This window comes from Ranitomeya variabilis, chromosome 1 (genome assembly GCF_051348905.1).
Source record: "Ranitomeya variabilis isolate aRanVar5 chromosome 1, aRanVar5.hap1, whole genome shotgun sequence".
NCBI classification, from domain to species: Eukaryota; Metazoa; Chordata; class Amphibia; order Anura; family Dendrobatidae; genus Ranitomeya; species Ranitomeya variabilis.
In genome coordinates, this window is record NC_135232.1 from 653,889,403 (window position 1) to 653,913,688 (window position 24,286).

Below are 24,286 nucleotides of genomic sequence, written 5' to 3' on the forward strand. Positions count from 1 at the left end.
ACACCACCCCGGCAAACAAGGCAACATAGACAAGGGTTAACAGAAAACTGTAGGCATACAAAATATTCACTCACATATAACAGAGGAATGCATCGGGGGGTGGAGGATGGGGTAATAAACAAAATAGAGAAGGATAGGGAATTACCACACTTACAAAGCAAGCAACAGTCACTAATAACTCCTTCAACTCTCCTCATTTGTCTTCCTCTCCCATCATTAGCCATGCAGCAAATGATAGCTCTGTCAAGGATTAGTAACAGAGCCCAGATTATACAGGGGAAGGGAGTAGCTAATCGAGCTCAGCTGTGAGCACACGGATTTCCAACATGGTCGATTAACCCCTGTTCTGCCAGAAGAAATAAACACTTAAAATGTAGAAGTGCTTCTTCTAAGCGCCGGAGTAGGAGCAATCAGACGCTGCGGTCTTCTGGCTCCACACTGTCGCAGTAACCCCATGACAATGTCACTGGGGCTAAGCCACACCATAAAAGTTCTCCGATTTGCTGCTAATCCTGAATAAATATGAATATTGGTTTAGTTAACAGAATAATGTCCAAGTGATTATTCATATGTTATAGCAAAGTCTACTGTGCTATGCCATATACAATGCTCAAAAAAATAAAGGGAACACTAAAATACCACATCCTAGATATCACTGAATGAAATATTTCAATTACAAATCTTAATTCATTACATAGTGGAATGCATTGAGAACAATAAAACATAAAAATGATCAATGTAAATCAAAATTAATATTCCATGGAGGTCTGGATTTGGAATGATACTCAAAATCAAAGTGGAAAATAAAATTACAGGCTGATCCAACTTCAGTGGAAATGCCTCAAAACAAGGAAATGATGCTCAGTAGTCAATAGTGTGTGTGGCCTTCACATATGACCTCCCTAAAATGCCTGGACATGGTCTTGATGAGGCCGAGGATCTTCTCCTGAGGGATCTCTTCCCAGACCTGCACTACAGCATCAGTCAACTCCTGTCTGTGGTGCATGGAAAGAGACATGATGTCCTAGATGTGCTCGTTTGGATTTGGGTCTGGGGAACAGGGAGGCCAGTCCATAGCATCAATGCCTACATCATGTATACTAGGATGGGGGACATATATTCCAAGAAGGGGCTTAGGATGAGGGACATGTATACCAGGATGGGGAACACATATACCAGAAAGGGGTCCAGGATAGCGGACATATATGGGTGAGTGGGATGTCACACGTATGTTCTTATGGGATTTACAATGCTAGAAGGGTCCAAAAATCTGACCAACATGCGTGGGGGGCCAGGTCCAGGTCTAGGTCCAAATTTTGCACCAGGGCCCATTGGACTCTACTTGCGACATTGTATGGGAGAGATGGCTTTCTGCTAATGTGTATGAGGGGCTTTCCACATATGACAACGCTTGTTAAGGGTCAAACAATGACATGGAGAGAAGAGCTACTGAAATAGTTATCTCTGATGCATGGAGCATGGTAAGTCAGTTTTCTTCCTTCTGGATGACGAGCAAATTTGCATCCCTTATAAATTAGATATGTTCCCAATCAATAAATAATGGTAAATATGTAACTGCAGTCTATGAGGTTTCCGTAATGATGACTCTTATACAGACTAGTGTGCCACGCCTCACTATATCTTCACAAATGCTCTTTCGGAATACATCAAGTCACTGGGGCTGTAAGGAAAAGTCTGGCATGTGGCACATACGTCAAACATAATGACATTTTTATGCCATTTATTTTTCATCCAGATGAACTTTTAGACATTTTTCTTCCACCCTCATTGAAATGTATCTTTCAAGTCACTCATTGAATTCTCTAGGTCACTCTCAGCAATTATGACCCCCTTTGCAACTAGCACTCGTTTCTGGCCACTCTTGTGAAATAAGAAGAGATATATGTTCCCGGCAGACTCATTTCAGGTCATTTTCAGGGGAGAGGAAAGACTTAAAAGGAATGTGCGCCCTAGGTGGTTACTCATTAACTCAGCCCCTCTCCGATAGCTTATCAATGGCTCCACACTCAGATCCGCGCAGCACCCGCCCTACAGCCAAGTCTTGGTAAATATTTAATGGCAGTAAAGGTGTTTTACTTGTTATCACACAGATATGCCCGAGAACTTTTTTTTTTTTTTTTTAAAGCAGCTTTATCTCTCCTCTCTCCTTTTGTACCTGTTACTAAAAGATCCCAACTGCAAACCCAACTGTGGCAGTGTTTCCCCTTTGGTTTCCATATCTAGTCGGTGACATATGACACGGTAGGGAATGTACGACGAGCCACAATCTGTCCATATATACCTTCTACACAGGGAGGAACGAGTAAGTCAAATCTCAATTCATAAATACAAAAAATCAAACGTCCAACTCAAAGCAACAAATAAGAAGAAAAGGTTAAAGGTGGTTGTGGCGGTGGTTGATTGGTACTCACACCAAATGGAGAGAGGATGTAACAAGTAAAGGAGAGGGGAGTGCGGTGAGTTCCAGGCGCTACCAAAGGCTAATCAAGGTGGAAAGTATAAAAAACATCCAATTTATTTTAACCCTTTTTGGAGTAAACCATTTGAAAGATGACCAGTCAATCATATGCCCATGTATTTGAGAACTCATATATCAATGAATATAAAGGAGGACATAGAGTCAAACAATTACCAAAAAACTAAACAAAGTTTATTAAATCAATAATTTACATAATCAAATGTTGATTACATGGGTCAAATATATATAAATAAGTGAATTAATCCTCAGGTGTAAAAGAATGACCGAGGGGCTCCTGGAGAAACTGGAAAGTAGGCACATATAATACATCATTTAGTAACAGCCTAGTCACGGCTTATGTCACTGATAATGTCAGGTAGAGCGTAACTACACATACTCCCCTTCAGGACACAACACCACCATAGTATAAATAGCTTAATGTGCCAACATGCCTATCTAGGTGCAAGTGAATAAAGGCAGTAATTACCCATATCTAAGACCAGTTCCCATCCAGACCTCGGTCAGACCCCAACGCGCGTTTTGCGTGCCAAAAGCCTCCCCCTGAGGAAGCGAGGCTTTTGGCACGCGAAACGCGCATTGGGGTCTGACCGAGGTCTGGATGGGAACTGGTCTTAGATATGGGTAATTATTGCCTTTATTCACTTGCACCTAGATAGGCATGTTGGCACATTAAGCTATTTATACTGTGGCGGTGTTGTGTCCTGAAGGGAGTATGTGTAGTTACGCTCTACCTGACATTATCAGTGACATAAGCTGTGACTAGGCTGTTACTAAATGATGTATTATATGTGCCTACTTTCCAGTTTCTCCAGGAGCCCCTCGGTCATTCTTTTACACCTGAGGATTAATTCACTTATTTATATATATATTTGACCCATGTAATCAACATTTGATTCTGTAAATTATTGATTTAATAAACTTTGTTTAGTTTTTTGGTAATGGTTTGACTCTATGTCCTCCTTTATATTTATTCATTTTCGGAGTAGAACCTACTTTTTGGTTCTACCCCGAAATGCATTGCAATAAAGTGGAAGGTTTTTTTTTTTTAATAAATCTAGCTTGGATTATCCTTTGTCAGCTGCAGCGCCCAGGATCCACCGCACTTCTCTCTCCTTTACTTGTTATGTCCTCTCTCCATTTGGTGTGAGTACAGTGGCCGGAGCAGCAGCCACAATTTGATTATACATCAATCTTTAAGTAGTTCTGCAGTGCACAACCTGATCAGGTGAGTGACCAACCCTCTAGCTCACCCTCACATGGTGCCCACTGTGTTACACAAAGATCTCTTCTTGTTTTTTATCCCTATATTTGACATGGAGAGAACATAATGATCAACAGGGATTTTCTTCCATTACACTAGATCGCAGGGTCATAATTAACCTATTTATTTGTTATTATTCGGAAAGAAAATCCTCAATGGACACAATTCTCCCCAAAGGCATTAATAGGACAACTATAGCATCTCTACAATATGAGCTCCTCACCAAACAGCTCCCCACATCTCATCTTCCTGTACCCCTGTGGATGTGCTATTCCAAGACCATTGATAACTGCGGGTCTTTTCAAGTTTCAAGCCAATTAAAGTTGACCGTACAAGTTAAATAAGTGTTGGTTGGACATGTCGATTTCGGCTTGACTGGTTGACCTTCTAATGTGGAAGAAGGCCTCCTGCCACTCCTGCTTTTTCTCCAGTAACAGCAGATTTTGGGGTGGGTGGGAGATAAGAATAGGGCTGTTGGGTTTCAAAATGCCGATCCTTCTGTTTTCAGAGGAGATAAGCTACTAGGTGTCTGCCAGTGCTTCATTCTTCTCTTCCCATCATATTTTGGGGAGGTTGGTCTAGAAAACAGCATTTAGCCGACAACTGTCTAATGTGTATGGATACGTATATCAGCTGAACACGCCAATTCGGAGGGAGTTTATGCTAATCTACTGTAATTTGTATGGTGGTCTCATAACTCTCCCCCAATCTGACAGCTGAACAATATTGGAGGAGAATTGAGTAGTTAGACACCAACATATAATCCTTTTGTCCACACAGAAGAAATGCTGCCATAAAGAGGTTTATTGGATGCTTAGTCCCCTCTCCCCAATGATAATAAATGCACACTTGACCTGTTTTTTTTTTTTTTTTTTGGGGGGGGACCAGGTCATCAAGTACGTGAATACTGACTGTATTGTGTTATTACCGGGACAAAGACTACTGGTGTCCCTACAATCGACCGCTAATTGCTCCATTGACCACACTGATTGTGCCTCTAGGAATTTTAAGACCAAACGCTTCACTGACCGGCAGGTAGAAGAAAACTGAGTTTACCACCAACTGCCAGAGACAATAAGCTACATTTTTCCTTAGGAAATGGATGAAGTAATTAACCTATGAAATCTGGAACATTCATGATAGGTTTAGAGGTTGCATGTGGCTCTCAGGTTTGCAGCTGTAAACCAACCATGATTAAAAACAAGGAGAAAATATGCTTTATATCACTCGGGAGGCTCCACGGGTCTGTGCCTAGTACAAGACAGTTCATTTCACTGTGTTCCGGTTATGTTATAGCAGGAAGCAGGTGGAACTGTGACGCTTTCTCCACATAGTGACATTCTGGCTGGAACCCGCTCTTACCAACTGATTACAAGCCTTCTCTTATCTCTAAGCCTGGAAGTGAGTGGATTAACTCTTTATTTTCCGTCTGTGCAAATTGCACAATGCAAAGAATGCAATTTTACTGGATGAGATGCACCTACGAAGTAAGGCGGGGTAAAGACTGGCCAAGAAATAAACTCCACAGGGTATATTTGGGAGAAAAAAAAGGAATATTCAAAGAACAGTATTATATTTATATAGGACATGAAATATTCTTCATTACAACATCTGAGGGTGATCATTAAAAATAGAGGACTGGTGTAGCTACTCAGGACCCTGATACACAATGAATAGAGACTCTTAGGCCCCAATTCATCAAGGCTGGCGTTTTGCAGGCCAGTCTTGATAAAGAAAACAGAGGGGAAAGGTGCGTTGCTTGATGAAATTGGCACATCTTTCATCTGCCATGTACCATCGCAAGGACAGGTTTAAATTTTGGTCATAGTTTATGCCACTTTTGTGATGTAAATTATGATAGCTGTAAGGGGGCATGGTTGAAAAAGTTAGATCTTGTCAACTTTTAAAAAAATTGGTGGAACTAGCCAAGACTAGCATAAAAAACAGCAAAAGTTGACAAAGTACCCCCAAATTTTGGCAAAAACTGATTGATTGGCCCCTTATTTCTTGTATAAAGTCCAAAAATTGATCACTCTATTCCATCGCCCAATCAGAAAGACCTAATCCAGGCAGGATATGGAAGAGAGACCTCATAGTTAAAAGCCTAGTGTCTTGCTCATTGGGTAGAGGCATAGGTACAAAGGGTGGAGAGGTAGCATCAGATGAGGCCACATAGACACCTGAACTACAACTTACTTATGGTGGGGGTCATCTCATTAATTGCCTCTTTTGGATTCAAATTAACCCTTTCAGCTTCATCTCTCGATCTGGACTAGTGGGCCTAAATGTGTGCTTGTTCTCCCCTCCTACAAAAGATGGGCATTAAATCCTTTAAGTCAGTTTACCCCTTTGAATTCTTGTAGATATTGACTGTTCACACCACTGATGGGGAAAGTAGATGGGGACAACTTGGGCTGGGTGCTTCCAGTTACTGTCCCATATGGGAGATCAATGCAGAAAATAGACATCTGATGAGGGTGATGACATCTTCAAGGACATCTGATGAGGGTGATGACATCTACAAGGACATCTAATGAGGGTGAGGACATCTACAAGGACATCTGATGAGGGTGAGCTGGATTACTTTCCTCCTGTCCCATATGGGAGCTGCAGGCTCTGGCTTTTTCTCCTCTCTACCTTTGTGCTTTGTATGGATACATAAAAGCTTCTGTCCCATTACACAAAAACAATTGTATCAAATAATTACAATATAGTATTAAACACTACAGAAAGACTAACTATGCAGAGGAAGTGGAACTGCACCTGGTGATAGATCTAAATCCACCAACAGGATAAACCAGAATGTCAGGTTAGAGTTATATAGAAAATGAGATATATACTCATTCACAGTGTTATGAGTAATAAAAAAAGACTATTGAGAAGTCCCTGCCCGATTCTTCCCATAGGTGCAGCTAGCTGAACTCTCCATGACCCGTCTGCCACATGCAGTGGTTTCTCATTTTGGATGAATGCCCGTCCTCAGTGTTTTTACACTATTCTTTTAGTTTACACTAAGGCCTGAGTAGACATCACAGGCAGCACATCAGTGGCCACTTGCCCCCCACCTTCTCCGAACGATCACTGAAACGTACAAACCCAACTCTTTAAAAAGTTGCGCAGCTGTGTCAAATGTAAAGAGAACAAGAATGCAATGATTTGGAAGTTTCTTATAGCCACATTCTATTTGGATTCCACCATTTTATCAATTTTCTGTTCCCTTTTTTATCCCCGGTAACTATGAAACCAGTAGTGTGCAAGGTGACCACAGCGGCCATTGACTGACTGCAGCAGTCACAGGCTGTAAGTAAAGGCCGGTGCTCCATCAGAGCTGTAGTCAGGATTTTATTATGTTTTACGTTTGCTGTTTTTTGTTTTTTTGGGTGTTTTTTTTTTTTTTTTAGAAACTGGACAATTTCTTTAATCCCTACAGAAAAAAATAAAATATTGAGTCCTGATATTTTTTCACATCATCCCAAAATACAGTATTTGATACTTCCAAGCTGTACGGATTCTACCATTCTACTAATACCAATATGGAGGTCCCCTTTTTTTAGCAAGGCTATGACTCCCACCGTAGGTAATCATCTGATGTGCACGTCACATGTCAAATTATGACATTGTAAACCTCCTTTAAGTTCTTGTTCAGAACATCCCAAACCTTCTGTCACTGAATAATGCAAACCCTAAAAAGCTGTAACCATTCCGTACAACTAGTAAACGCAGGAGAGCTCCAGATCTGAACAAGCCAACAAAAATGACAAGAATGCAATGACCTAGTCTTCTTATAAAAGCACGTAAATGTGAGAGTGCACTGATCGGGACATGGTGGGTGGACAGTTTATTATGACTGCCCTTTGTTTGCTGTATGACACATGACAGATACATGAGGAAGACAGGAACATTGCATGCTTCTGGTGCTGAAGAACCTGGAGACATCCCAAGTATACCTAACACCAGGGGCAGCCGCACAGGGGCCCACTACTACCCGAAGAAGGTGCAATTGTGCATAAATATGAGCTATTGGACTGCAAAGGGCCCCTATATTGTTCTTGCACAGGGGCCCTCTTCTGTCTATGTCACTATCATTTATAACCCAGAAGACTGCAATATCTCTGACTAAGGTAAGCAGCCCATACACATTAGATGGCATTCATCTGAAAGACAACGATTCCTCCAGACTCGAAGAGGAGAGGGAAATACACCGGCCCGACGCCTCTGGCAGTGGCTTATTCTTTACAGAAATTCAGCTTGATCTCCTGACATCTGCCACCAGGGACCAGAACAGGATCAACTGATTCTACCAAAATATTGCTTTACGCCAGAAGCATCTTGGCCACCTTGGCTATCCACTATATTATTCCATATAACTGAATAGAGTCCGCTATATTCATACCTGTAATATATGTGCAGGGTCTGGATCTCTTCTTCCAGCTTTTTATAGTCCTCAATCAATCTGTCTTGATTATGTTGAAGAAAAGTTACTGGAGCCTGCAGATAGGAAGGAGACCGAAACATTAGTAAGCTGTCTGAAGGTTGCGACAGATAAAGCTGTCACCAGCTTTCACATTATAAACTGCATGCATTCGTAAATAGATCTCTCAGACCTGATGTGGCTGATGTATTGACTTTGAAAATCCATGTCAGAATGACTGTGTGAGCTTGATATTAAAATGAGCGTTTAATGTTCAGCTAAAGAGTGGGAGAGCTGATGAGCTGACTGCTGCAGCTTGTACTGAGCAGTGTGAGGTTTCAGCAACAGCAGGGAGGAGGGAGTCTGAGGAGCTGGCAATCAGGCTAGGTGGGTGGATATTGGGTATAAACGTTCATAAAATTATTATACATCCATGGATTGTCAGTAGATACAGCATCCTTATCAGGTCCAAGAAATCTAATTGGCAACATGAATTTTTCAAAGTACACAAGCCTCATCCAGTCTAAAGCCATTCATAACGGAGTTTATCGCTTGGCATTCCTGCCTACAGGAGCCACAAATTTGTCAGCTGAAAGATTCTTCAGCAGATCATTCAGCCTACAGCTCTCTCCCGACCCCTCAATATACAGGAGAGCTCCATGCTGGATAGATACAGTATGTTCTTAATGAGAAAGATGCTACCAGACTCCTCTTGGGGCAGGCTTACCTCTTAAACAAGCACTTCAATCAAAGATGTATTCAGTTAATATATTGCAGTCATCATATTATACAGCACTGTGCACTTACAATTGCTCATTTTGCCTTTCTACCCAGCTAATTCCTCTCTTTGCTCTATGTAGAAACAGGAAGTCTCTTTTCCCTGTGTGAGTCATCCCCCTTTTCCCCTGCTGACCCAGCTGCTCTGCTCCTCCCCGTCAGTGATTTTTGCAGTGATGACTCATGCAGGGAAAAGAGACTTCGCATTTGTACATAGGGCTTAAAAGGAGTCAGCTAGCCTTGTTTTAATCATATGATGTCACAGACCTAATGGAAAAGAGAAAAATTAACTGGGTAGAAAGGCAAAATGAGTATAAAAGGCACAAACTTTTTTTAAAGCAGAGAAGAAATATCCGCTGCGCTCCCAGGCAATGGGTTTCAGACCTTCATGGTGCTTTGTCAAGTCTCAAGAGGCTTAACAAAGGATCATGCAGGTCTGAAACATGTTGCCTGGGAGCGCAGCGGATATTTCTTCTATGACTTTTTAACATTTTTGTGCTGTTGTGTTCAAACATTTTTTGTGTCTTTTCTACTACAGGAGCAATAAAGCAATATTTTTTATAAGAAGATGTGAGTACTGGCTATAGTTTGGACTATTGTGATTACTGGAGCATTTTGCCGTGCACCTAGACAGGTGAGTGACAGAAAATGGGAAAAAGAAGCAATTTCCATAAGGACCCGTAGAAGCGCAAGGGAGCGCGAAATGGCCGTCGTCCGATTTTTTTCTTCTTGTTCTACACTCCCCCTGCTGAACATGTTTTATATCGTCACAATAAAGATTGGATTTTAGAAACGGTGAGTGCCACCCTTTTTTCTCTTCAGTATATGGATTTATGCAATTGCTTACAGGGTTTGGCAGCCGTGAATCCAAAAGGGCGGTGTATTTGACGTGGTAATCAAACACAGTGGATATTTGGGCTCAGGTGTTGCAGCGGTGCAGGATCCTTTCCTCTATAGTATTGATTCCATAAGTAAACCCTTCTAGGCGCTGTAAGGCAGTGACCGGGGTCATATGCGAAGGGTCGCCATGTATCCCCCAGGATGTGCAAAGAAGCATATTGAGGCCACTGGAGTGCCTAGTGGTCACAGCAGGATGCCTGTTAGTCACAAGGCAAAATAAAAGTAAAGGTACCTTCACACTGAGCAACTTAACAACGATATCGCTAGCGATCCGTGACGTTGCAGCGTCCTGGATAGCGATATCGTTGTGTTTGACACGCAGCAGCGATCAGGATCCTGCTGTGACATCGTTGGTCGGAGCTAGAAGGCCAGCACCTTATTTCGTCGCTGGATCTCCCGCAGACATCGCTGAGTCGGCGTGTGACGGCGATTCAGCGATGTCTTCACTGGTAACCAGGGTAAACATCGGGTTACTAAGCGCAGGGCCGCGCTTAGTAACCCAATATTTACCCCGGTTACCAGTGTAAATGTAAAAAAAAACAACCACTACATACTTACATTCCGGTGTCTGTCGGGTCCCCCGGCGTTCTGCTTCCCTGCACTGTGTCACCGCCGGCTGGCCGTAAAGCAGGGCACAGCGGTGACGTCATCGCTCTCCTTTACGGCCGGCGCTTACAGTGCAGGGAAGCAGAACGCCGGGGGACCCGAAAGACACCGGAATGTAAGTATGTAGTGTTTGCTTTTTTTTACATTTACACTGGTAACCAGGGTAAACATCGGGTTACTAAGCGCGGCCCTGCGCTTAGTAACCCCATGTTTACCCTGGTTACCCGGGGACTTCGGCATCGTTGGTCGCTGGAGAGCGGTCTGTGTGACAGCTCTCCAGCGACCACACAGCGACGCTGCAGCGATCGGCATCGTTGTGTTTGACATGCAGCAGCGATCAGGATCCTGCTGTGACATCGTTGGTCGGAGCTAGAAGGCCAGCACCTTATTTTGTCGCTGGATCTCCCGCAGACATCGCTGAGTCGGCCTGTGTGACGCCGATTCAGCGGTGTCTTCACTGGTGACCAGGGTAAACATCGGGTTACTAAGCGCAGGTCCGTGCTTAGTAACCCGATATTTACCCTGGTTACCAGTGTAAATGTAAAAAAAAAAAAAACACTACATACTTACATTCCGGTGTGTCGGGTCCCCCGGCGTTCTGCTTCCCTGCACTGTGTCAGCGCCGGCTGTCCGTAAAGCAGGGCACAGCGGTGACGTCACCCCTCTGCTTTACGGCCGGCGCTTACAGTGCAGGGAAGCAGAACGCCGGGGGACCCGACAGACACCGGAATGTAAGTATGTAGTGTCTGGTTTTTTTTACATTTACACTGGTAACCAGGGTAAACATCGGGTTACTAAGTGCGGCCCTGTGCTTAGTAACCCAATGTTTACCCTGGTTACCTGGGGACTTCGGCATCGTTGGTCGCTGGAGAGCTGTCTGTGTGACAGCTCTCCAGCGACCACACAGCGACGCTGCAGCGATCGGCATCGCTGTTTAGATCACTGCAGCGTCGCTAAATGTGACGGTACCTTAAGCATGGACCTGGTCAAGCTATTTGGTCAAGGCATTGTTCAGGAAAAGCCGGTATGGGCTTTTACTTTTTAAACGGACTACAGTAAGGTAGCGGTGCGGTCCGTTTCCTCCAGGCCGGGTCTTGCAAGTGGCCCATGGCCACAGATTACAGTTTAAAAAAAAAACCTGCAGCAAGGGTTTGGGTGTGTCATAGTAGAGTTTGCACCAAGAAGCAGATGGCTCTGCAGAAGCTCAGCCAGTGTGAGGGAGCGCAGAGCAAACTCCTGGCACCCCGCAGTGTGATACGGTGGTGCAGTCGCCCTCGGCTACCAGAAGCATTTACGAACTGTCTTGTTTCCCGGCTGCGATCCGGAGGATACCGTGTGCTGTGCACAGTGTGAGTTTGGACATTAAACACGTTTTGCTGTGAACTTTCCCTGTGGTCACTGCCTGTCACACTACGCTACAGCGCTAACAACAAAAGGTTTTTTCTCCCCAAACTGTTTTTGTTTTTCCATTGTTCAGCTAATTGTAAATTATGTGATGAATAGCACTGTTACCACTGCACCCAGCACACAGATCCTTACATACTGTTAACATATTCAACGTTTTTAATTTATCCAATGCATTGAATAAAAAAAGATGAAGTCACTTTGTAAATAATCTTGATTAGAAATTTCCATCTATGCACAGCTCCTGTGCAGGCTTATGCGTCTCCATGGGTCACAGACTTAAAGAGAACCTGTCACCATGAAAATGCAGTCCAATCTGCAGGCAGCATGTTATAGAGCAAGGGGGGCTGAACAGAATGATATATAGTTTATGAGAAGTGTCAGTATAACCTGTGTTTTAACCATTTAATCCTATCAGTGATTGACAACTTTCTTTGTATAAGTGTGCATACAGATGTACCTGTCAATCACTGATAGCACCTCCCACCAACCACATGCTGCAGAGTATCACTTTTGCATTGTGTGTATGGAGCAGCATTTTCTTTCTTAAAACACTGATTTAATTCCTCGTCATTCCTTCTGGTAATGTATAAATTGAGCATTACTATGTTCTCTTGTCAATAGTGTATGTCACTACACAGTCAGTGTTCAATAATTAAAGGGGTTCTTCCCTTAATGCAGCCATCATTTACCTTTCCAGGGGCCACCACCGTGTCTCTGCCGCTGGTCAACAGTGCTGCAGCCAATCACTGGGTTTATCGCTAGACATCATGACCCGCTGCTCTGGTGATTGGCTGCAGCGCCGTTGACTGAAACAATCAGCAGAGCGGTGCTGGAGACACAGCACTGGATACGGAGAGGGTGAGCATCAGCTGTTTCAATTATTTTTAAAGCAGGGATTTTGATGCAAAATGATGAAAAAGGGAAAGCAGTCAGTATTCCGGTGCCAACCATTCAGGGCACCGCTACAGAATATGCCATAAACGTCTGGAAGATGCAAGCCTCACCTCTTGGACCCACACCCATCTCAAGAATAAAGTTTTGTTTTGCATTTTGCACTGCTGTGAATGGAGACGTGATTGGTTTTCTCCATTCAAAGTGGTTCCAAAAAAAGCAAAGTAATATTGTTACAAATATTTTGTAAAATGTGTTTTAGTTGTAAGCAATGCTTAGAAGTGCAGAATCCAGTAAATCAAAGTCTTAAAAACTGCAAGTTCTAGAGTCTGAATCAGTCTGTGACCTACTGCCTGTGTAAACCGAGCAGAAAGCTACGAGAAAATGTGTCTTTTGATATTTTTATACTCTGACATTCTGTATAGGACTCGCACACTTGCCGCTTGCACTGGATTTCTCTGCCAAGTTAGCAGACTGTTTGAAAGAACGAAAATCACATCCTGTTAAGCCCAAACAGCAAACACTCTCCATATGTCAAAATGAAGATCTCCAACTGGGACAAAAGCCAAGCGAGTCCCCCCTCCTCCCCAACCTTTATGGTTTATAGTGCAGTCTACTGGTAGGATGCCTTACGCCGCCATCCCTGCCTTCGTCCCAGACACCTGCTGGCTCATAGCTCCCTGCCAATAAAATAATAAAATGCATACACCTAACAGAACTGTGGAATGATGCAACTGCTGTTAAGAGGGAAGGGTTGGGTTACCTGCGAAACTTACAAAGCGGGGAAGGGACTGTGTGTTCATGAGTCTCTGCCAACTGAAACGGTACTGAAGCAAAGGGTAATTATCAGGATTTGGCTTAGTGAAGGTTTACTCCTTAAAGGTCTTGGAAATATCCGTACAACTCCCTAGACCCGGAATACTCTTAAAGAGAATTTTTCACCAGAAACAAACACTTTCATTGAGGGCATCTATAAAACGAATTAGATTGGCGAATTGTACCCACTAGAAAATGGGTCCCCAAACTGTGCCTCACGAGCCCATGACGTGTGGTTCATGACCAAAGAGCTATGAAGAGAACATTTCCAGATGGTGACTTTTGTGAGTAGCCTTGCACCGAAGAGCAGATCTGGATGCACATATACTGGCCGTGGAGGTTTAGAGATTATTTAAGTATGGTAAACAGGAGACAGGATGATATTACTTATAAGAAGAGGTGTTTGACGCTGGATGTGGAGGTGTGATGGGAGTGCTTGATGCACGAATAGTGAATGAGAGTACTGTGGGAACCCCTTGATATTGGCCTACTGCCTTGGTGTGATTTTAGTGGAAAAGCTTTGGTTGTCATTATACCAGTAACAGGGGATCTGGGTGTCACTAGTTTGAAAGTGCAGGAGCTGAATGTGGCTTGCGACCCTCTCTCAGAGGTGAATGTGGCTCGCGACCCTCTCTCAGAGCTGAATGTGGCTCACGACCCTCTCTCAGAGCTAGATGTTGCTCGCACCCTCTCTCAGAGCGGATGTTGCTCGCACCCTCTCTCAGAGCGGATGTTGCTCGCACCTTCTCTCAGAGCTGGATGTGGCTTGCAACCCTCTCTCAGAGCTGAACGTAGGTTCCCATGTAGGATTGCAAAAAGGTTCTTGCCCGGTGTTCAGTCCGGTTTTCCATGGCAGTCGGTCCAAGGCAATCTTCACTTCTGTGGCTGGAATCCAGGGAGCCTCTTGCACTTACTGATCCACAAGACGTCATGACATAAGTTGCATTATCTACTAAGTGCAAGAGGTACCAAGCACGCTTGGCTGAGGATGACTGTCATGGGAGTGAAGACTGCCATGGTCCGACTGCCTCGAAGGACTGAACTGGATCCTGGACCAGGTCAGCACAATTATTTATTGTTCATCTCTATTCCCATATTAAAAATAAATGTATCTAACACATAATGCAATTTGTTGGCCACAGGTTCCCAATTAAAAATAACACATATTGGATTGCATACATATTTTTACTCGACTACCTGATGTATAGAGCCTATGTATGCCATCCGTTGGCCATCTATCACTCCTGGGCTCCCATGTGTCAAAAATGAGTCGAATACATTTTTTTACAGGATTTCATAACCTATATATATATATCAGATCCATGAGTTAGCCGTCAACTACAGGTTCCCATGTTTTTTTTTTAAACTTTACCAAGTGTTATACATTTTTATAATGGATGTCATGAGAATGTAACAGATTTGTACACTGAGAAACTGTATCTCTGAACAAAATTCAGGAAAAGATACGGATGTATTGAAAAAAGAAACACATTCTAAGTAAAATGCAGATGTAGTAATTTATGCTGAATTCCTTAAATATTAATATTATATTATAGCCATAAAAAAGTTTAAAAAAATAAAAGGGATCTAAAAAAGTCTTCAATACTGTGAACTTACTAAGTTTATTGTCCCTAAATATAGTCTGGATGGATACTTCTAAAATTCCATGGACTCCGGAGAGTCCAACTCCATGTTGTGACTGCAGTAACCAGCATTTGACTGAAAAGTTTGCAACTATAGCCCTATCTCTATTAGCTAAGGGACAGAGCTGACTGGAGGGCAATCACAGGACTCTACAAATGAGCATTTGTTCTGCATTTTACATATCATCATTATAAAGGCTCCAATTAGAAAGACTTCCTACAAGTAGATAGGGCCCAATTCATTATTGCATTTGCTTTTATTTTTGTCTATCCTTTTGTTTATTTTTCATTTGTACCTTATTATTCCTTTATTTTGTGCGTTTTTTAAAGTCTATTTTATATCTGTTTGTATGTATTAGTTTTATTCATGTTCAACATTGTGGGCAGATTTTAGGGTTTCTAATATTTTTGGCCAATTACGTAATCAATAGTGACTTTTCAAAAAGTTGCAAAATGTTTGCACCAATGAACTCCATTCCACTCTCTCTTGAAGAGTAATTTCATATATGTCTAAAATTTAGGCAAAACTTTTGTATCATTTTAGCGGAACGTGACTTTTTTAGCTAAACTGTTGCATAAGGTTCAAAACAAAAATACATAAAAAAAAAACTTTTGAGCAAAATTCTTGAACCATGTGTGCCATTTTTTTAAGAATTTGACGCATAAAGTCCTTTTAGCCAACTAATTGTTTTGACATAGGCATGTTCCGACCACTAAACCCCAACGGCACAATGCCATGCCGGGTGATTTAGTAACCCTAAACCTAGTCTCAGGTTCCTTTTTAATGAAAAGATTACACAGTAACCCAGATAACTTGAAAAGGGATCACAAACTTTGGACGACAATTGCTTCTCATTTTTTAATGTCAAGTTACACTTTTTTATCTGTTTGCTTTGCCTACATTGTACACACATAGACATAAGTGGAATAATCAGCCTTATCTATTTGCATGTGATGTGTAATAACATTTGTATTATTAGAAAATAAAGTTATGGCTGTGTTTTCCGAAACTTATTCCAACAATTTCACACTAGAAGCTTTGCATATGTGATCCTCCAGTAGATTTGTTACAACAAGCTGCTGATGACCGATTTTTTTTTCATTATTTTACTTGCTTATATTGCACCAATTATTTCTGCAGACATCATCATCACTGTCCCCATTGGGGCTCACAACCTAGATTCCCTATTGGTATGTCTTTGGAGTGTGTGAGGAAACCTGAGGAAACCCACACAAACATGGGGACAACATGCAAACGCCTTACAGAGACAACATACTGACCCTATATATCAATATGTAGTGCTTGAAGTGTATAATGGTGCATTCGGTTAATGAGATAGCTGAACATTTATGAATTAAATTGTCTTTAAGCCCCATACACGTTAGATTAATGTCAATCTAATATGCCGATTTTGGTGTCAACCATCTAAAGCCCACCACCCATACATAATAGATAGATGTCAGACGATTGATGGTTTGGCCATTTCTTCCGACTTCTCCCAAGACAGGAGCGTTCCTCTAGCCACTGGGAGAAACAGACACAAAAGGGTCCCAAAGCAAGAACAATATATGTGTCCACTGGAACCCAAGAGCTCAATATAGTGCACAATTCCACCTGCTTTGGATGTAGAAATGGGCCCCCTACTTGTTGGGCTCCTGTGTGGTTGCACCAATGACATGCCCCTTCCTTCACAAAGAACAAAAGGATTGGCATTCTAAAACTGAACACACCGGATCCTCCTCCCCTTCAACATCATCTATCGGGGAACAGTTTTGAGGCACCCATCCACAGTTGGTAATATAGTCTGGTTCGGGAGGCTTCCCGATGACATTGGTGGAAAGGATTAAGGGATGTTGAATTTTAAGGTCCAATCCTTTTATTCCTGCAGGAATGATGTACAATTAAAAAACGATATTGTGCTACCAAGTTTGCCAGAAAAATGTCTGAATTTACTTTTACACCCAAATGATACAAAAGTATTCTAGGAGTGATACCTTTATTAGCTAACCAGGAATATTATATTTACAAGCGTTTATGACTTGCCTGATGAAGAGGCCTCTCTGCTCACAAAGCTTGTAAGTTACATGTTTTGGTTAGCTAAAATATTTTTGATCTTCTTTTGGCCATAAAATTATTTACATAGTTCCTACACAATAAACCACCACCACTGGATTTTAGCAGAAGTTAGATCTGCTCTATCCATTGAAATCACGCTTATCCAAACTGTGGATGTGTATGACGGGGTTCAGAAGAGATAACGGTCTGCCAAACGCATGACAACTGTCCAAGGTGAATGGTCAGCTTTAGGTATGCTCAAAAGGAATATTTAAAGTTAAAATCTTTACTTTTCTAATTTCTTTATACTGCATAGACTAAAAATAAATTGAAAATAATAATCCCATCTTGTATATTTAAGACATATCCATAGGGCATGTCATACAAGTATAATGTATGCAGCTCCAATTAAGGGGCCCTCACGAGTGCTAGTGGTGGTAGGAATCGGAGCTCCTCTCAGCTGGCAGCAGTGTACGAGGGAGCACTCCTCTTTAGGTACAGGTAGGTAATTTTAGACCCGATCTCTGGTCACCATACAATGGCCCTCATTGGTTGTAGTGTACAGAACAAGGGAATAATTTTTCTTTCTCCCTCTCATTAAAACTCTTAACTCAAGAGTTTTAGTAACAGCAATCTACCCCTTACATCGATGCCCAATATTGCAGGTCTATCTGCCCTGGTAAAAAAAAGTCTGCCAAATGCTGTGGGCCATATAGATTCACTGGTTGAGAAAACCTGTCAAATCGAAAAGGTATACTACAAAATGTGTGCTTAAAGGAAAAAGCCTTCAAGCGGTTGTTTTCAGCCGATATGCACAACCTTTTCTGGCATATGGGCTACTTGGTCAGACTGAAACCAGTCTAAAAGGGGTATAACGACCTGAGAAATGGCATAGCAATACTACCTGTACCTGTCAGTTTTACATCCAGCCCTCTAACATATGAGAGTTTGGGGGGTCTCCATCTCCCTTATTCACATTTCAGACAGGAAGCGATTCCCCCATGTGTCTTCATGTAGTTTAAGTGAGATTCCAAAAAAGTCAAAATATTTCACCAATCCGATAAACTAAAATGAAGATAGGAAGATGGCACCACACATGATTGCCCACTTCATCTACTCTTTACTAGAGTCAGGGTTAAAAGACTCCCAAGTCTGCTGGTGTATGCGGATGCCACAGTTGGACTTATAGTGCACAGTCCCTGCCGTCACTCCTTTTCTCTAGGACATGAAAAATGCTTGAGAGTGGGAAACTTGTGTCAGGGAGCACAGACAGTGGAAATCTGGCAACACTTAATAGGGCTTTCACAGACAGGCTTTGCACTAGCCACACCATCTATCAGATCCCAGGGGGTTCCCTGGTCTTCACCCCTTTACACCTGTACAGGGTTCTGGAATTATATAGGGACCCTTACATGGGTCTAAGAAGTGGCTGCTGGCTGATGGAGTGGTCTGGCAGAGGGTGGGTCAGAAAGTAGCATCAATACCTGGAGAACAGGGAAAAGAACAGAATAATTGGGCATAAGGATGGTCTAAACTCGGTCGATGTCAAAAAGTGGAATGGGTGTGGTATTGTCCCATCACGAACGCTGCCTACTGAGAGAAGCAGACATTGGAGGAGCCAGCATGACAACATGCGTCACCAGTTAGGCGGCCCCTGCTGTACGTTTAGCTTTGTACAGTCGTTGTTTTTTTTCCCCCATATTAACATTTTGATAAAAGGATTTGAAATGATTTTTTTTGTAATTTGAAATAAATAAATAAATAATGATTCATTGTTACCTCTTACAAATGTATTGCAACTAGCAGAAAACTGTATTGATCAAAAAAGTGAGGTCATGGGTGAACCTCCTGTATAATCCAATATTTCTCAATCATGTCCTTAAAAACCCTAAACAGGTCATGAGAATTTTCTTAAAAGGGATTGTCTTAGTACATACAACCCCATTAATATGACAGCAGCAGTGGTCTTCAGCTGTATGCGAGGGGGGTCAGAATCCTGGAACACTAGCAAACTTGATGATTTTTGCCAAAGATGTGCAGGCTATGCATATGACCAGCAAGCAAACAATACAGTGGAGTAGAACACCATTATTTTTTATTCGTTTTACCTAAATTAATGATTACCGTGTGGGAAATCTCATCCTGTTGGGGTTCCAAAATGTGGAGATTTTGTATTCGAATCAGCCGACAAATCTTTCCCAATTCTTAAATATTAGCCAAAAGTAGGAGGAATATTTTGATAAATGTAAAGCATATATAACATTTTCCAAATACTTGTGCTTGCTGCAATATATATATGTGGGCAGCATGTATATAGCGTGGAATATCGTCTAATAATTTTCTATTTGTGTGAGGATCACGATCCAGCGTCCAGCAGGAACCGCGCTCTGAATTTTCCCCTCGCTCTCCTGAACAAGAAGCCAGTGTTGTGACGGTGAGTAACTCCCAGGCATGAGTCACCCAGTGTCAAGCACTGCTTTGCTTTTACTCCGCGGCTGAGCCCTAGAACGCCGATACGTTTGGGAATGTGAAACGTCTTTGACTTCCTCGTTGGAAATTGACGTAAATGTGTTCAGCGGAATGAAATAAAAGCTGTTTTCTTCTGGTGCGGAGTGAGACATGGTCGCTTTCAACGCTGGGAATAAATGACATCAGCCGGATTACATTATAGCCATTCAATGCACAAGGAATTTGCAAACGATCATTAACTACGCTAAAATGTGATGTTCCTAGTTTATTACGAAATATACAATATATCTAAACCAATGCTGAAAATTGAGAATTCCCATATAACATACAGATTTCTTTTATTTTTAATATATATTAAAATGTATTTAAATATTTATCAATTACTAAGATTTAATGTAGTTTTGCATTAAGTCAACTTAATTTTTTTTATTTTTAATTTATAAACGGTTCAAATTGTGTATAATATGCCTGATGTATCCATATTGTGCTGGCTTATTTCTTAGCATAGCTTTATAGTGATCTGTTTTTCCTTGTCTTGCCGTAGAGTGAATCGGTAACATTCTGGATGACTGCAGACACCACAAGGGGGCGCTCAGATGCTTACTGCATACTGGTTAGATATTGAACTTAAAGAGGTTGTCCAAATGATTTATAGGGTCTGAAAAGCCAAATAATAATAATAATAATAATAATAATAATAAATAAAAACGCTCTCAAGCTCCCCCTAGTGGTGACCAGAGACTGACCAAATTTGATCATTTAGCTTTGGGGATTTAGGGTTCTAAAGTAGAAACAAAGTTGTGATCACTATTATAATATATCACACACACAACAACAAAAAATGGTTGGGCCTGAAGATTACCTGTTGTTCCAAGGAATGAGATTCTGGATATGGAAATTAAACATGTAGCTCTTCCGGAATGTACAAAATATCTATTGGAAGAACTTATAGAAAACCACAGTAAGGAGAAATCTAGTAACATTTCAGAAGAATAGAGGATACTGCCAAGCCATAATGGTTTTGAAGCTTCACATGCTTTTCACCTAGAGTTGTACCAAACCAAACTTGGCTTACCATAGGGTTCAATGGTCGTTACTCATTTCTCCAGGCTCCAGTGCTGAGTCCTCCATCCTATTCCAACTCTAAGTGGTTTTTTTCTAATAGATGTCAATCTTCTGGGCCATATAGCCAGACTCGGGCAGAAGGGCACCACCTACGTATTCAGGTAAGTGACTTGCTGCTGCTAAGTTACACTACAACTGGTAATTCAAATCTGCTACTCCATTCCTTGTGGTTTCAACACTGCTACATCAGCTCTGCTGCTATTCTGTGGTTCCAGCATTGCTCCAGCTGCACCAGTTTCTGTTCACCGATACAGCTTTGCTACATCCCTAAGCCAGTTCTTCTACACTAGCTTCCATTGCAAACTCAACTGCTATACCAGTTCCTTTTTGTTGAGTCAACCTTGCTACATTTTTGTGTTAGCTCTGCTAAATGAGCTTCCATTGCAAACTCAGCTCTGCAACCTTTTTGTGACGCACTGAGCCAACTTTGTACATCACTGTGTCAGCTCAGCTTTTAGCCTCTGTTGCAAACAAAGCTTTACTGCACTAATTCATTTTGACTCCATTGCAAACTAAGCTTTGTTAGAAGGTTTCCTCTTTGCAAAGTCAGCTTTGTCTATTTCCCTGTGCTAGCTCTGCTACATTGCACCACCTTTGAAATCTTGCTCTGCTACACCAGTTGCTCATTGTGAATTTAATATTGCTACATCAAAGTTCCAGCTCTGCTGCCATTCTTCCAGTTTAGCTACTTCAGTTGTCATTGTTCCAGGTCAGCAATACATGCTACCATTGTTACAACTAGATTGGCTAGCTGCACCAGTGCCACCGGTCTGTGCTGTACTATTACGACTCATCCAGGCTTTTGGGGATCCACCTCTCCACTCGAGACATAACAATGGTGAATGACATTGAGTTCAGTAGAACACAAAGTGAGGGTTCAAGTTTTGCAGCTGTAATACACAACTCATGCTACAGCTTTTTAACATTTTAAACTGGATTCTCCAAAGACATACTGATAGGGAATTTAGATTGTGAGCCCCATCGGGGACAGTGATGATAATGTGTACAAACTGTAAAGCGCTGCGGAATATGTTGGCGCTATATAAAAATAAAGATTATTATTATTATTATTATTATTAAAAATAAAATACATAAAAGGCTTGGAGATCAAGTCTGCAGTCACGCTATGTGACTGCAGACTTGTGAATCGTGACATCACACTCAGTGCACATGGTCAGGATTCTCCGATGCGGAGCCTGGTAACGGTCATGTGACCGTAAGTATGCGATTTGCATACTTCTGGCCACATTCCAACTAGACTTGTATTGAGCGGGGCCATGAATGACTAGTCGTCACTTGACCGTATGTATGCAAATCGTATACTTGTGTTCACGCACTGTTCGCTACCGGCACCAGCACTGGAGAATCCTGACAGCGTGCATGGCGCATGCTGTGAAGATTCACAAGTCTGCAGTCACATACAGTGCAGATTTGAGCCTCAAGCCTGGACAACCCCTTTAAGGATTTGCTTTTTCACGCAATTTCCTCATTAGTTTAGTATTTCTTTAAAAAATTCAGGATGGCTGTAATAATCGATTAACTTCCTATGTGATTGGCACGCGCGTCAGAGAAAAATATTGAGACGAAGAAAAGAATGCACAATACTAGACACAATGTCAACATGAAGTGGAGTAACTGTGTTTTTACAGGTGCATAATAATGTCCTTTTAATGTCAACATATAAATATTGCCAGAGCTATCGGAGAGAGGTGACAGTGCCAGGAGCACTAGATACAGCTACTGGAGGCTCTATTGACACATATATGACAAAAAGAAGAGTTATCAGCAGATCTATATACTTATTAAACTCCAGCGGAGTCAAGTCAACAGCGTGAGCAGAGCTGCATGGGCACTGCCAGTCCGGAGGAATGAGACCGGACGCTACAGCTTGGAGGCTGGCGATATGCAGAAATAAACCGATCACGTCGTCTCCGCACAGAACGCTGCTGGCCTGTTACTCTTATAACCTTTCTTACAAGATCTTTGGCAAACATGTTGTTTGCCTAACTGCAGAAACGACCTGAGTCACGGATGTCTTATGGGGAAGCCTTGAGCAATGAACCGAAAGCTTTCCATATTTCCTGTGTAAATCTGAAAAATATATATATATATTCATGATATAAACCCCATCTTTGCAGTCATAGATTCACCAGGCAGAACACTGTATATTAACCCCCAAAGTACAGAGCGATTTTTCATTTTTGTGCTTTTGTTTTTTTTTCCCCTAGCCATAACTTTATTTTTTTCGTCAACATAGCCAAAGGAGGGCTTGTTTATTTTTTGAAGGATGATTTGTAGTTATGAATGACACGACTGGCTACACCATAGAATGTACTGAAAAACAGTGACAAAATTCTGCCATTGATTTATGGACTTTATTTTACAATGTTAAAATGACGTGGAAGAATGGGCAAGAATTTCAGTCTCTCGATGTACAAAACTGATAGAGACATACCTCAAGCGACCTGCAGCTGTAATCGCAGCAAAAGGTGGCCCAACAAAGTATTAAGTTAAAGGGGCCGAATAATATTGCACGCCCCACTTTTCAGTTTTTGATTTTGCACAAAAATTTTAAATAACCAATAAATTTCGTTCAACTTCACAATTGTGTTCCACTTGTTGATTCTTCACAAAAATTTACATTTGGTATCTTTATGTTTGAAGCATGATATGTGGGAAAAGGTTAAAAAGTTCCAGGGGGCCGAATACTTTCGCAAGGCACTGTATATACATATACATATATATATATATATATATATATATATATATATACATACATATATATATATATATATACAGTTCAGACCAAAAGTTTGGACACACCTTCTCATTTAAAGATTTTTCTGTATTTTCATGACTGAAAATTGTACATTCACACTGAAGGCATCAAACCTGTGAATTAACACATGTGGAATTATATACTTAACAAAAAAGTGTGAAACAACTGAAAATATGTCTTATATTCTAGGTTCTTCAAAGTAGCCACCTTTTGCTTTGATGACTGCTTGGCACACTCTTGGCATTCTCTTGATGAGCTTCAAGAGGTAGTCACCGGGAATTGTCTCCCAACAATCATGAAGGAGTTCCCAGAGATGCTTATTACTTGTTGGCCCTTTTGCCTTCACTCTGTGGTCCAGCTCACCCCAAACCATCTCGATTGGTTTCAGGTCTGGTGACTATGGAGGCCAGGTCATCTGGCGTACCATCCCATCACTCTCCTTCTTGGTCAAATAGCCCTTACACAGCCTGGAGGTGTGTTTGGGGTCATTGTCCTGTTGAAAAATAAATGATGGTCCAACTAAACGCAAACCGGATGGAATAGCATGCTGCTGCAAGATGCTGTGGTAGCCATGCTGGTTCAGTAAGCCTTCAATTTTTAATAAATCTCCAACAGTGTCACCAGCAAAGCACCCCCACACCATCA

General features: G+C 41.8%; 1 protein-coding gene across 6 annotated transcripts in view; it reads right to left on the reverse strand.

The window, feature by feature from the left end:
• The window catches only part of MIPOL1 (mirror-image polydactyly 1), a 509,264-nt gene that overhangs the window by 105,445 nt on the left and 379,533 nt on the right, over window positions 1-24,286 (reverse strand). For all 6 annotated transcript variants that reach the window (XM_077262637.1, XM_077262612.1, XM_077262644.1 and 3 more), the window contains one exon: window positions 8,155-8,249. In XM_077262637.1, coding sequence (XP_077118752.1) covers window positions 8,155-8,249 — 95 coding nt within the window. The remainder of the gene's footprint in view (window positions 1-8,154; window positions 8,250-24,286) is intronic.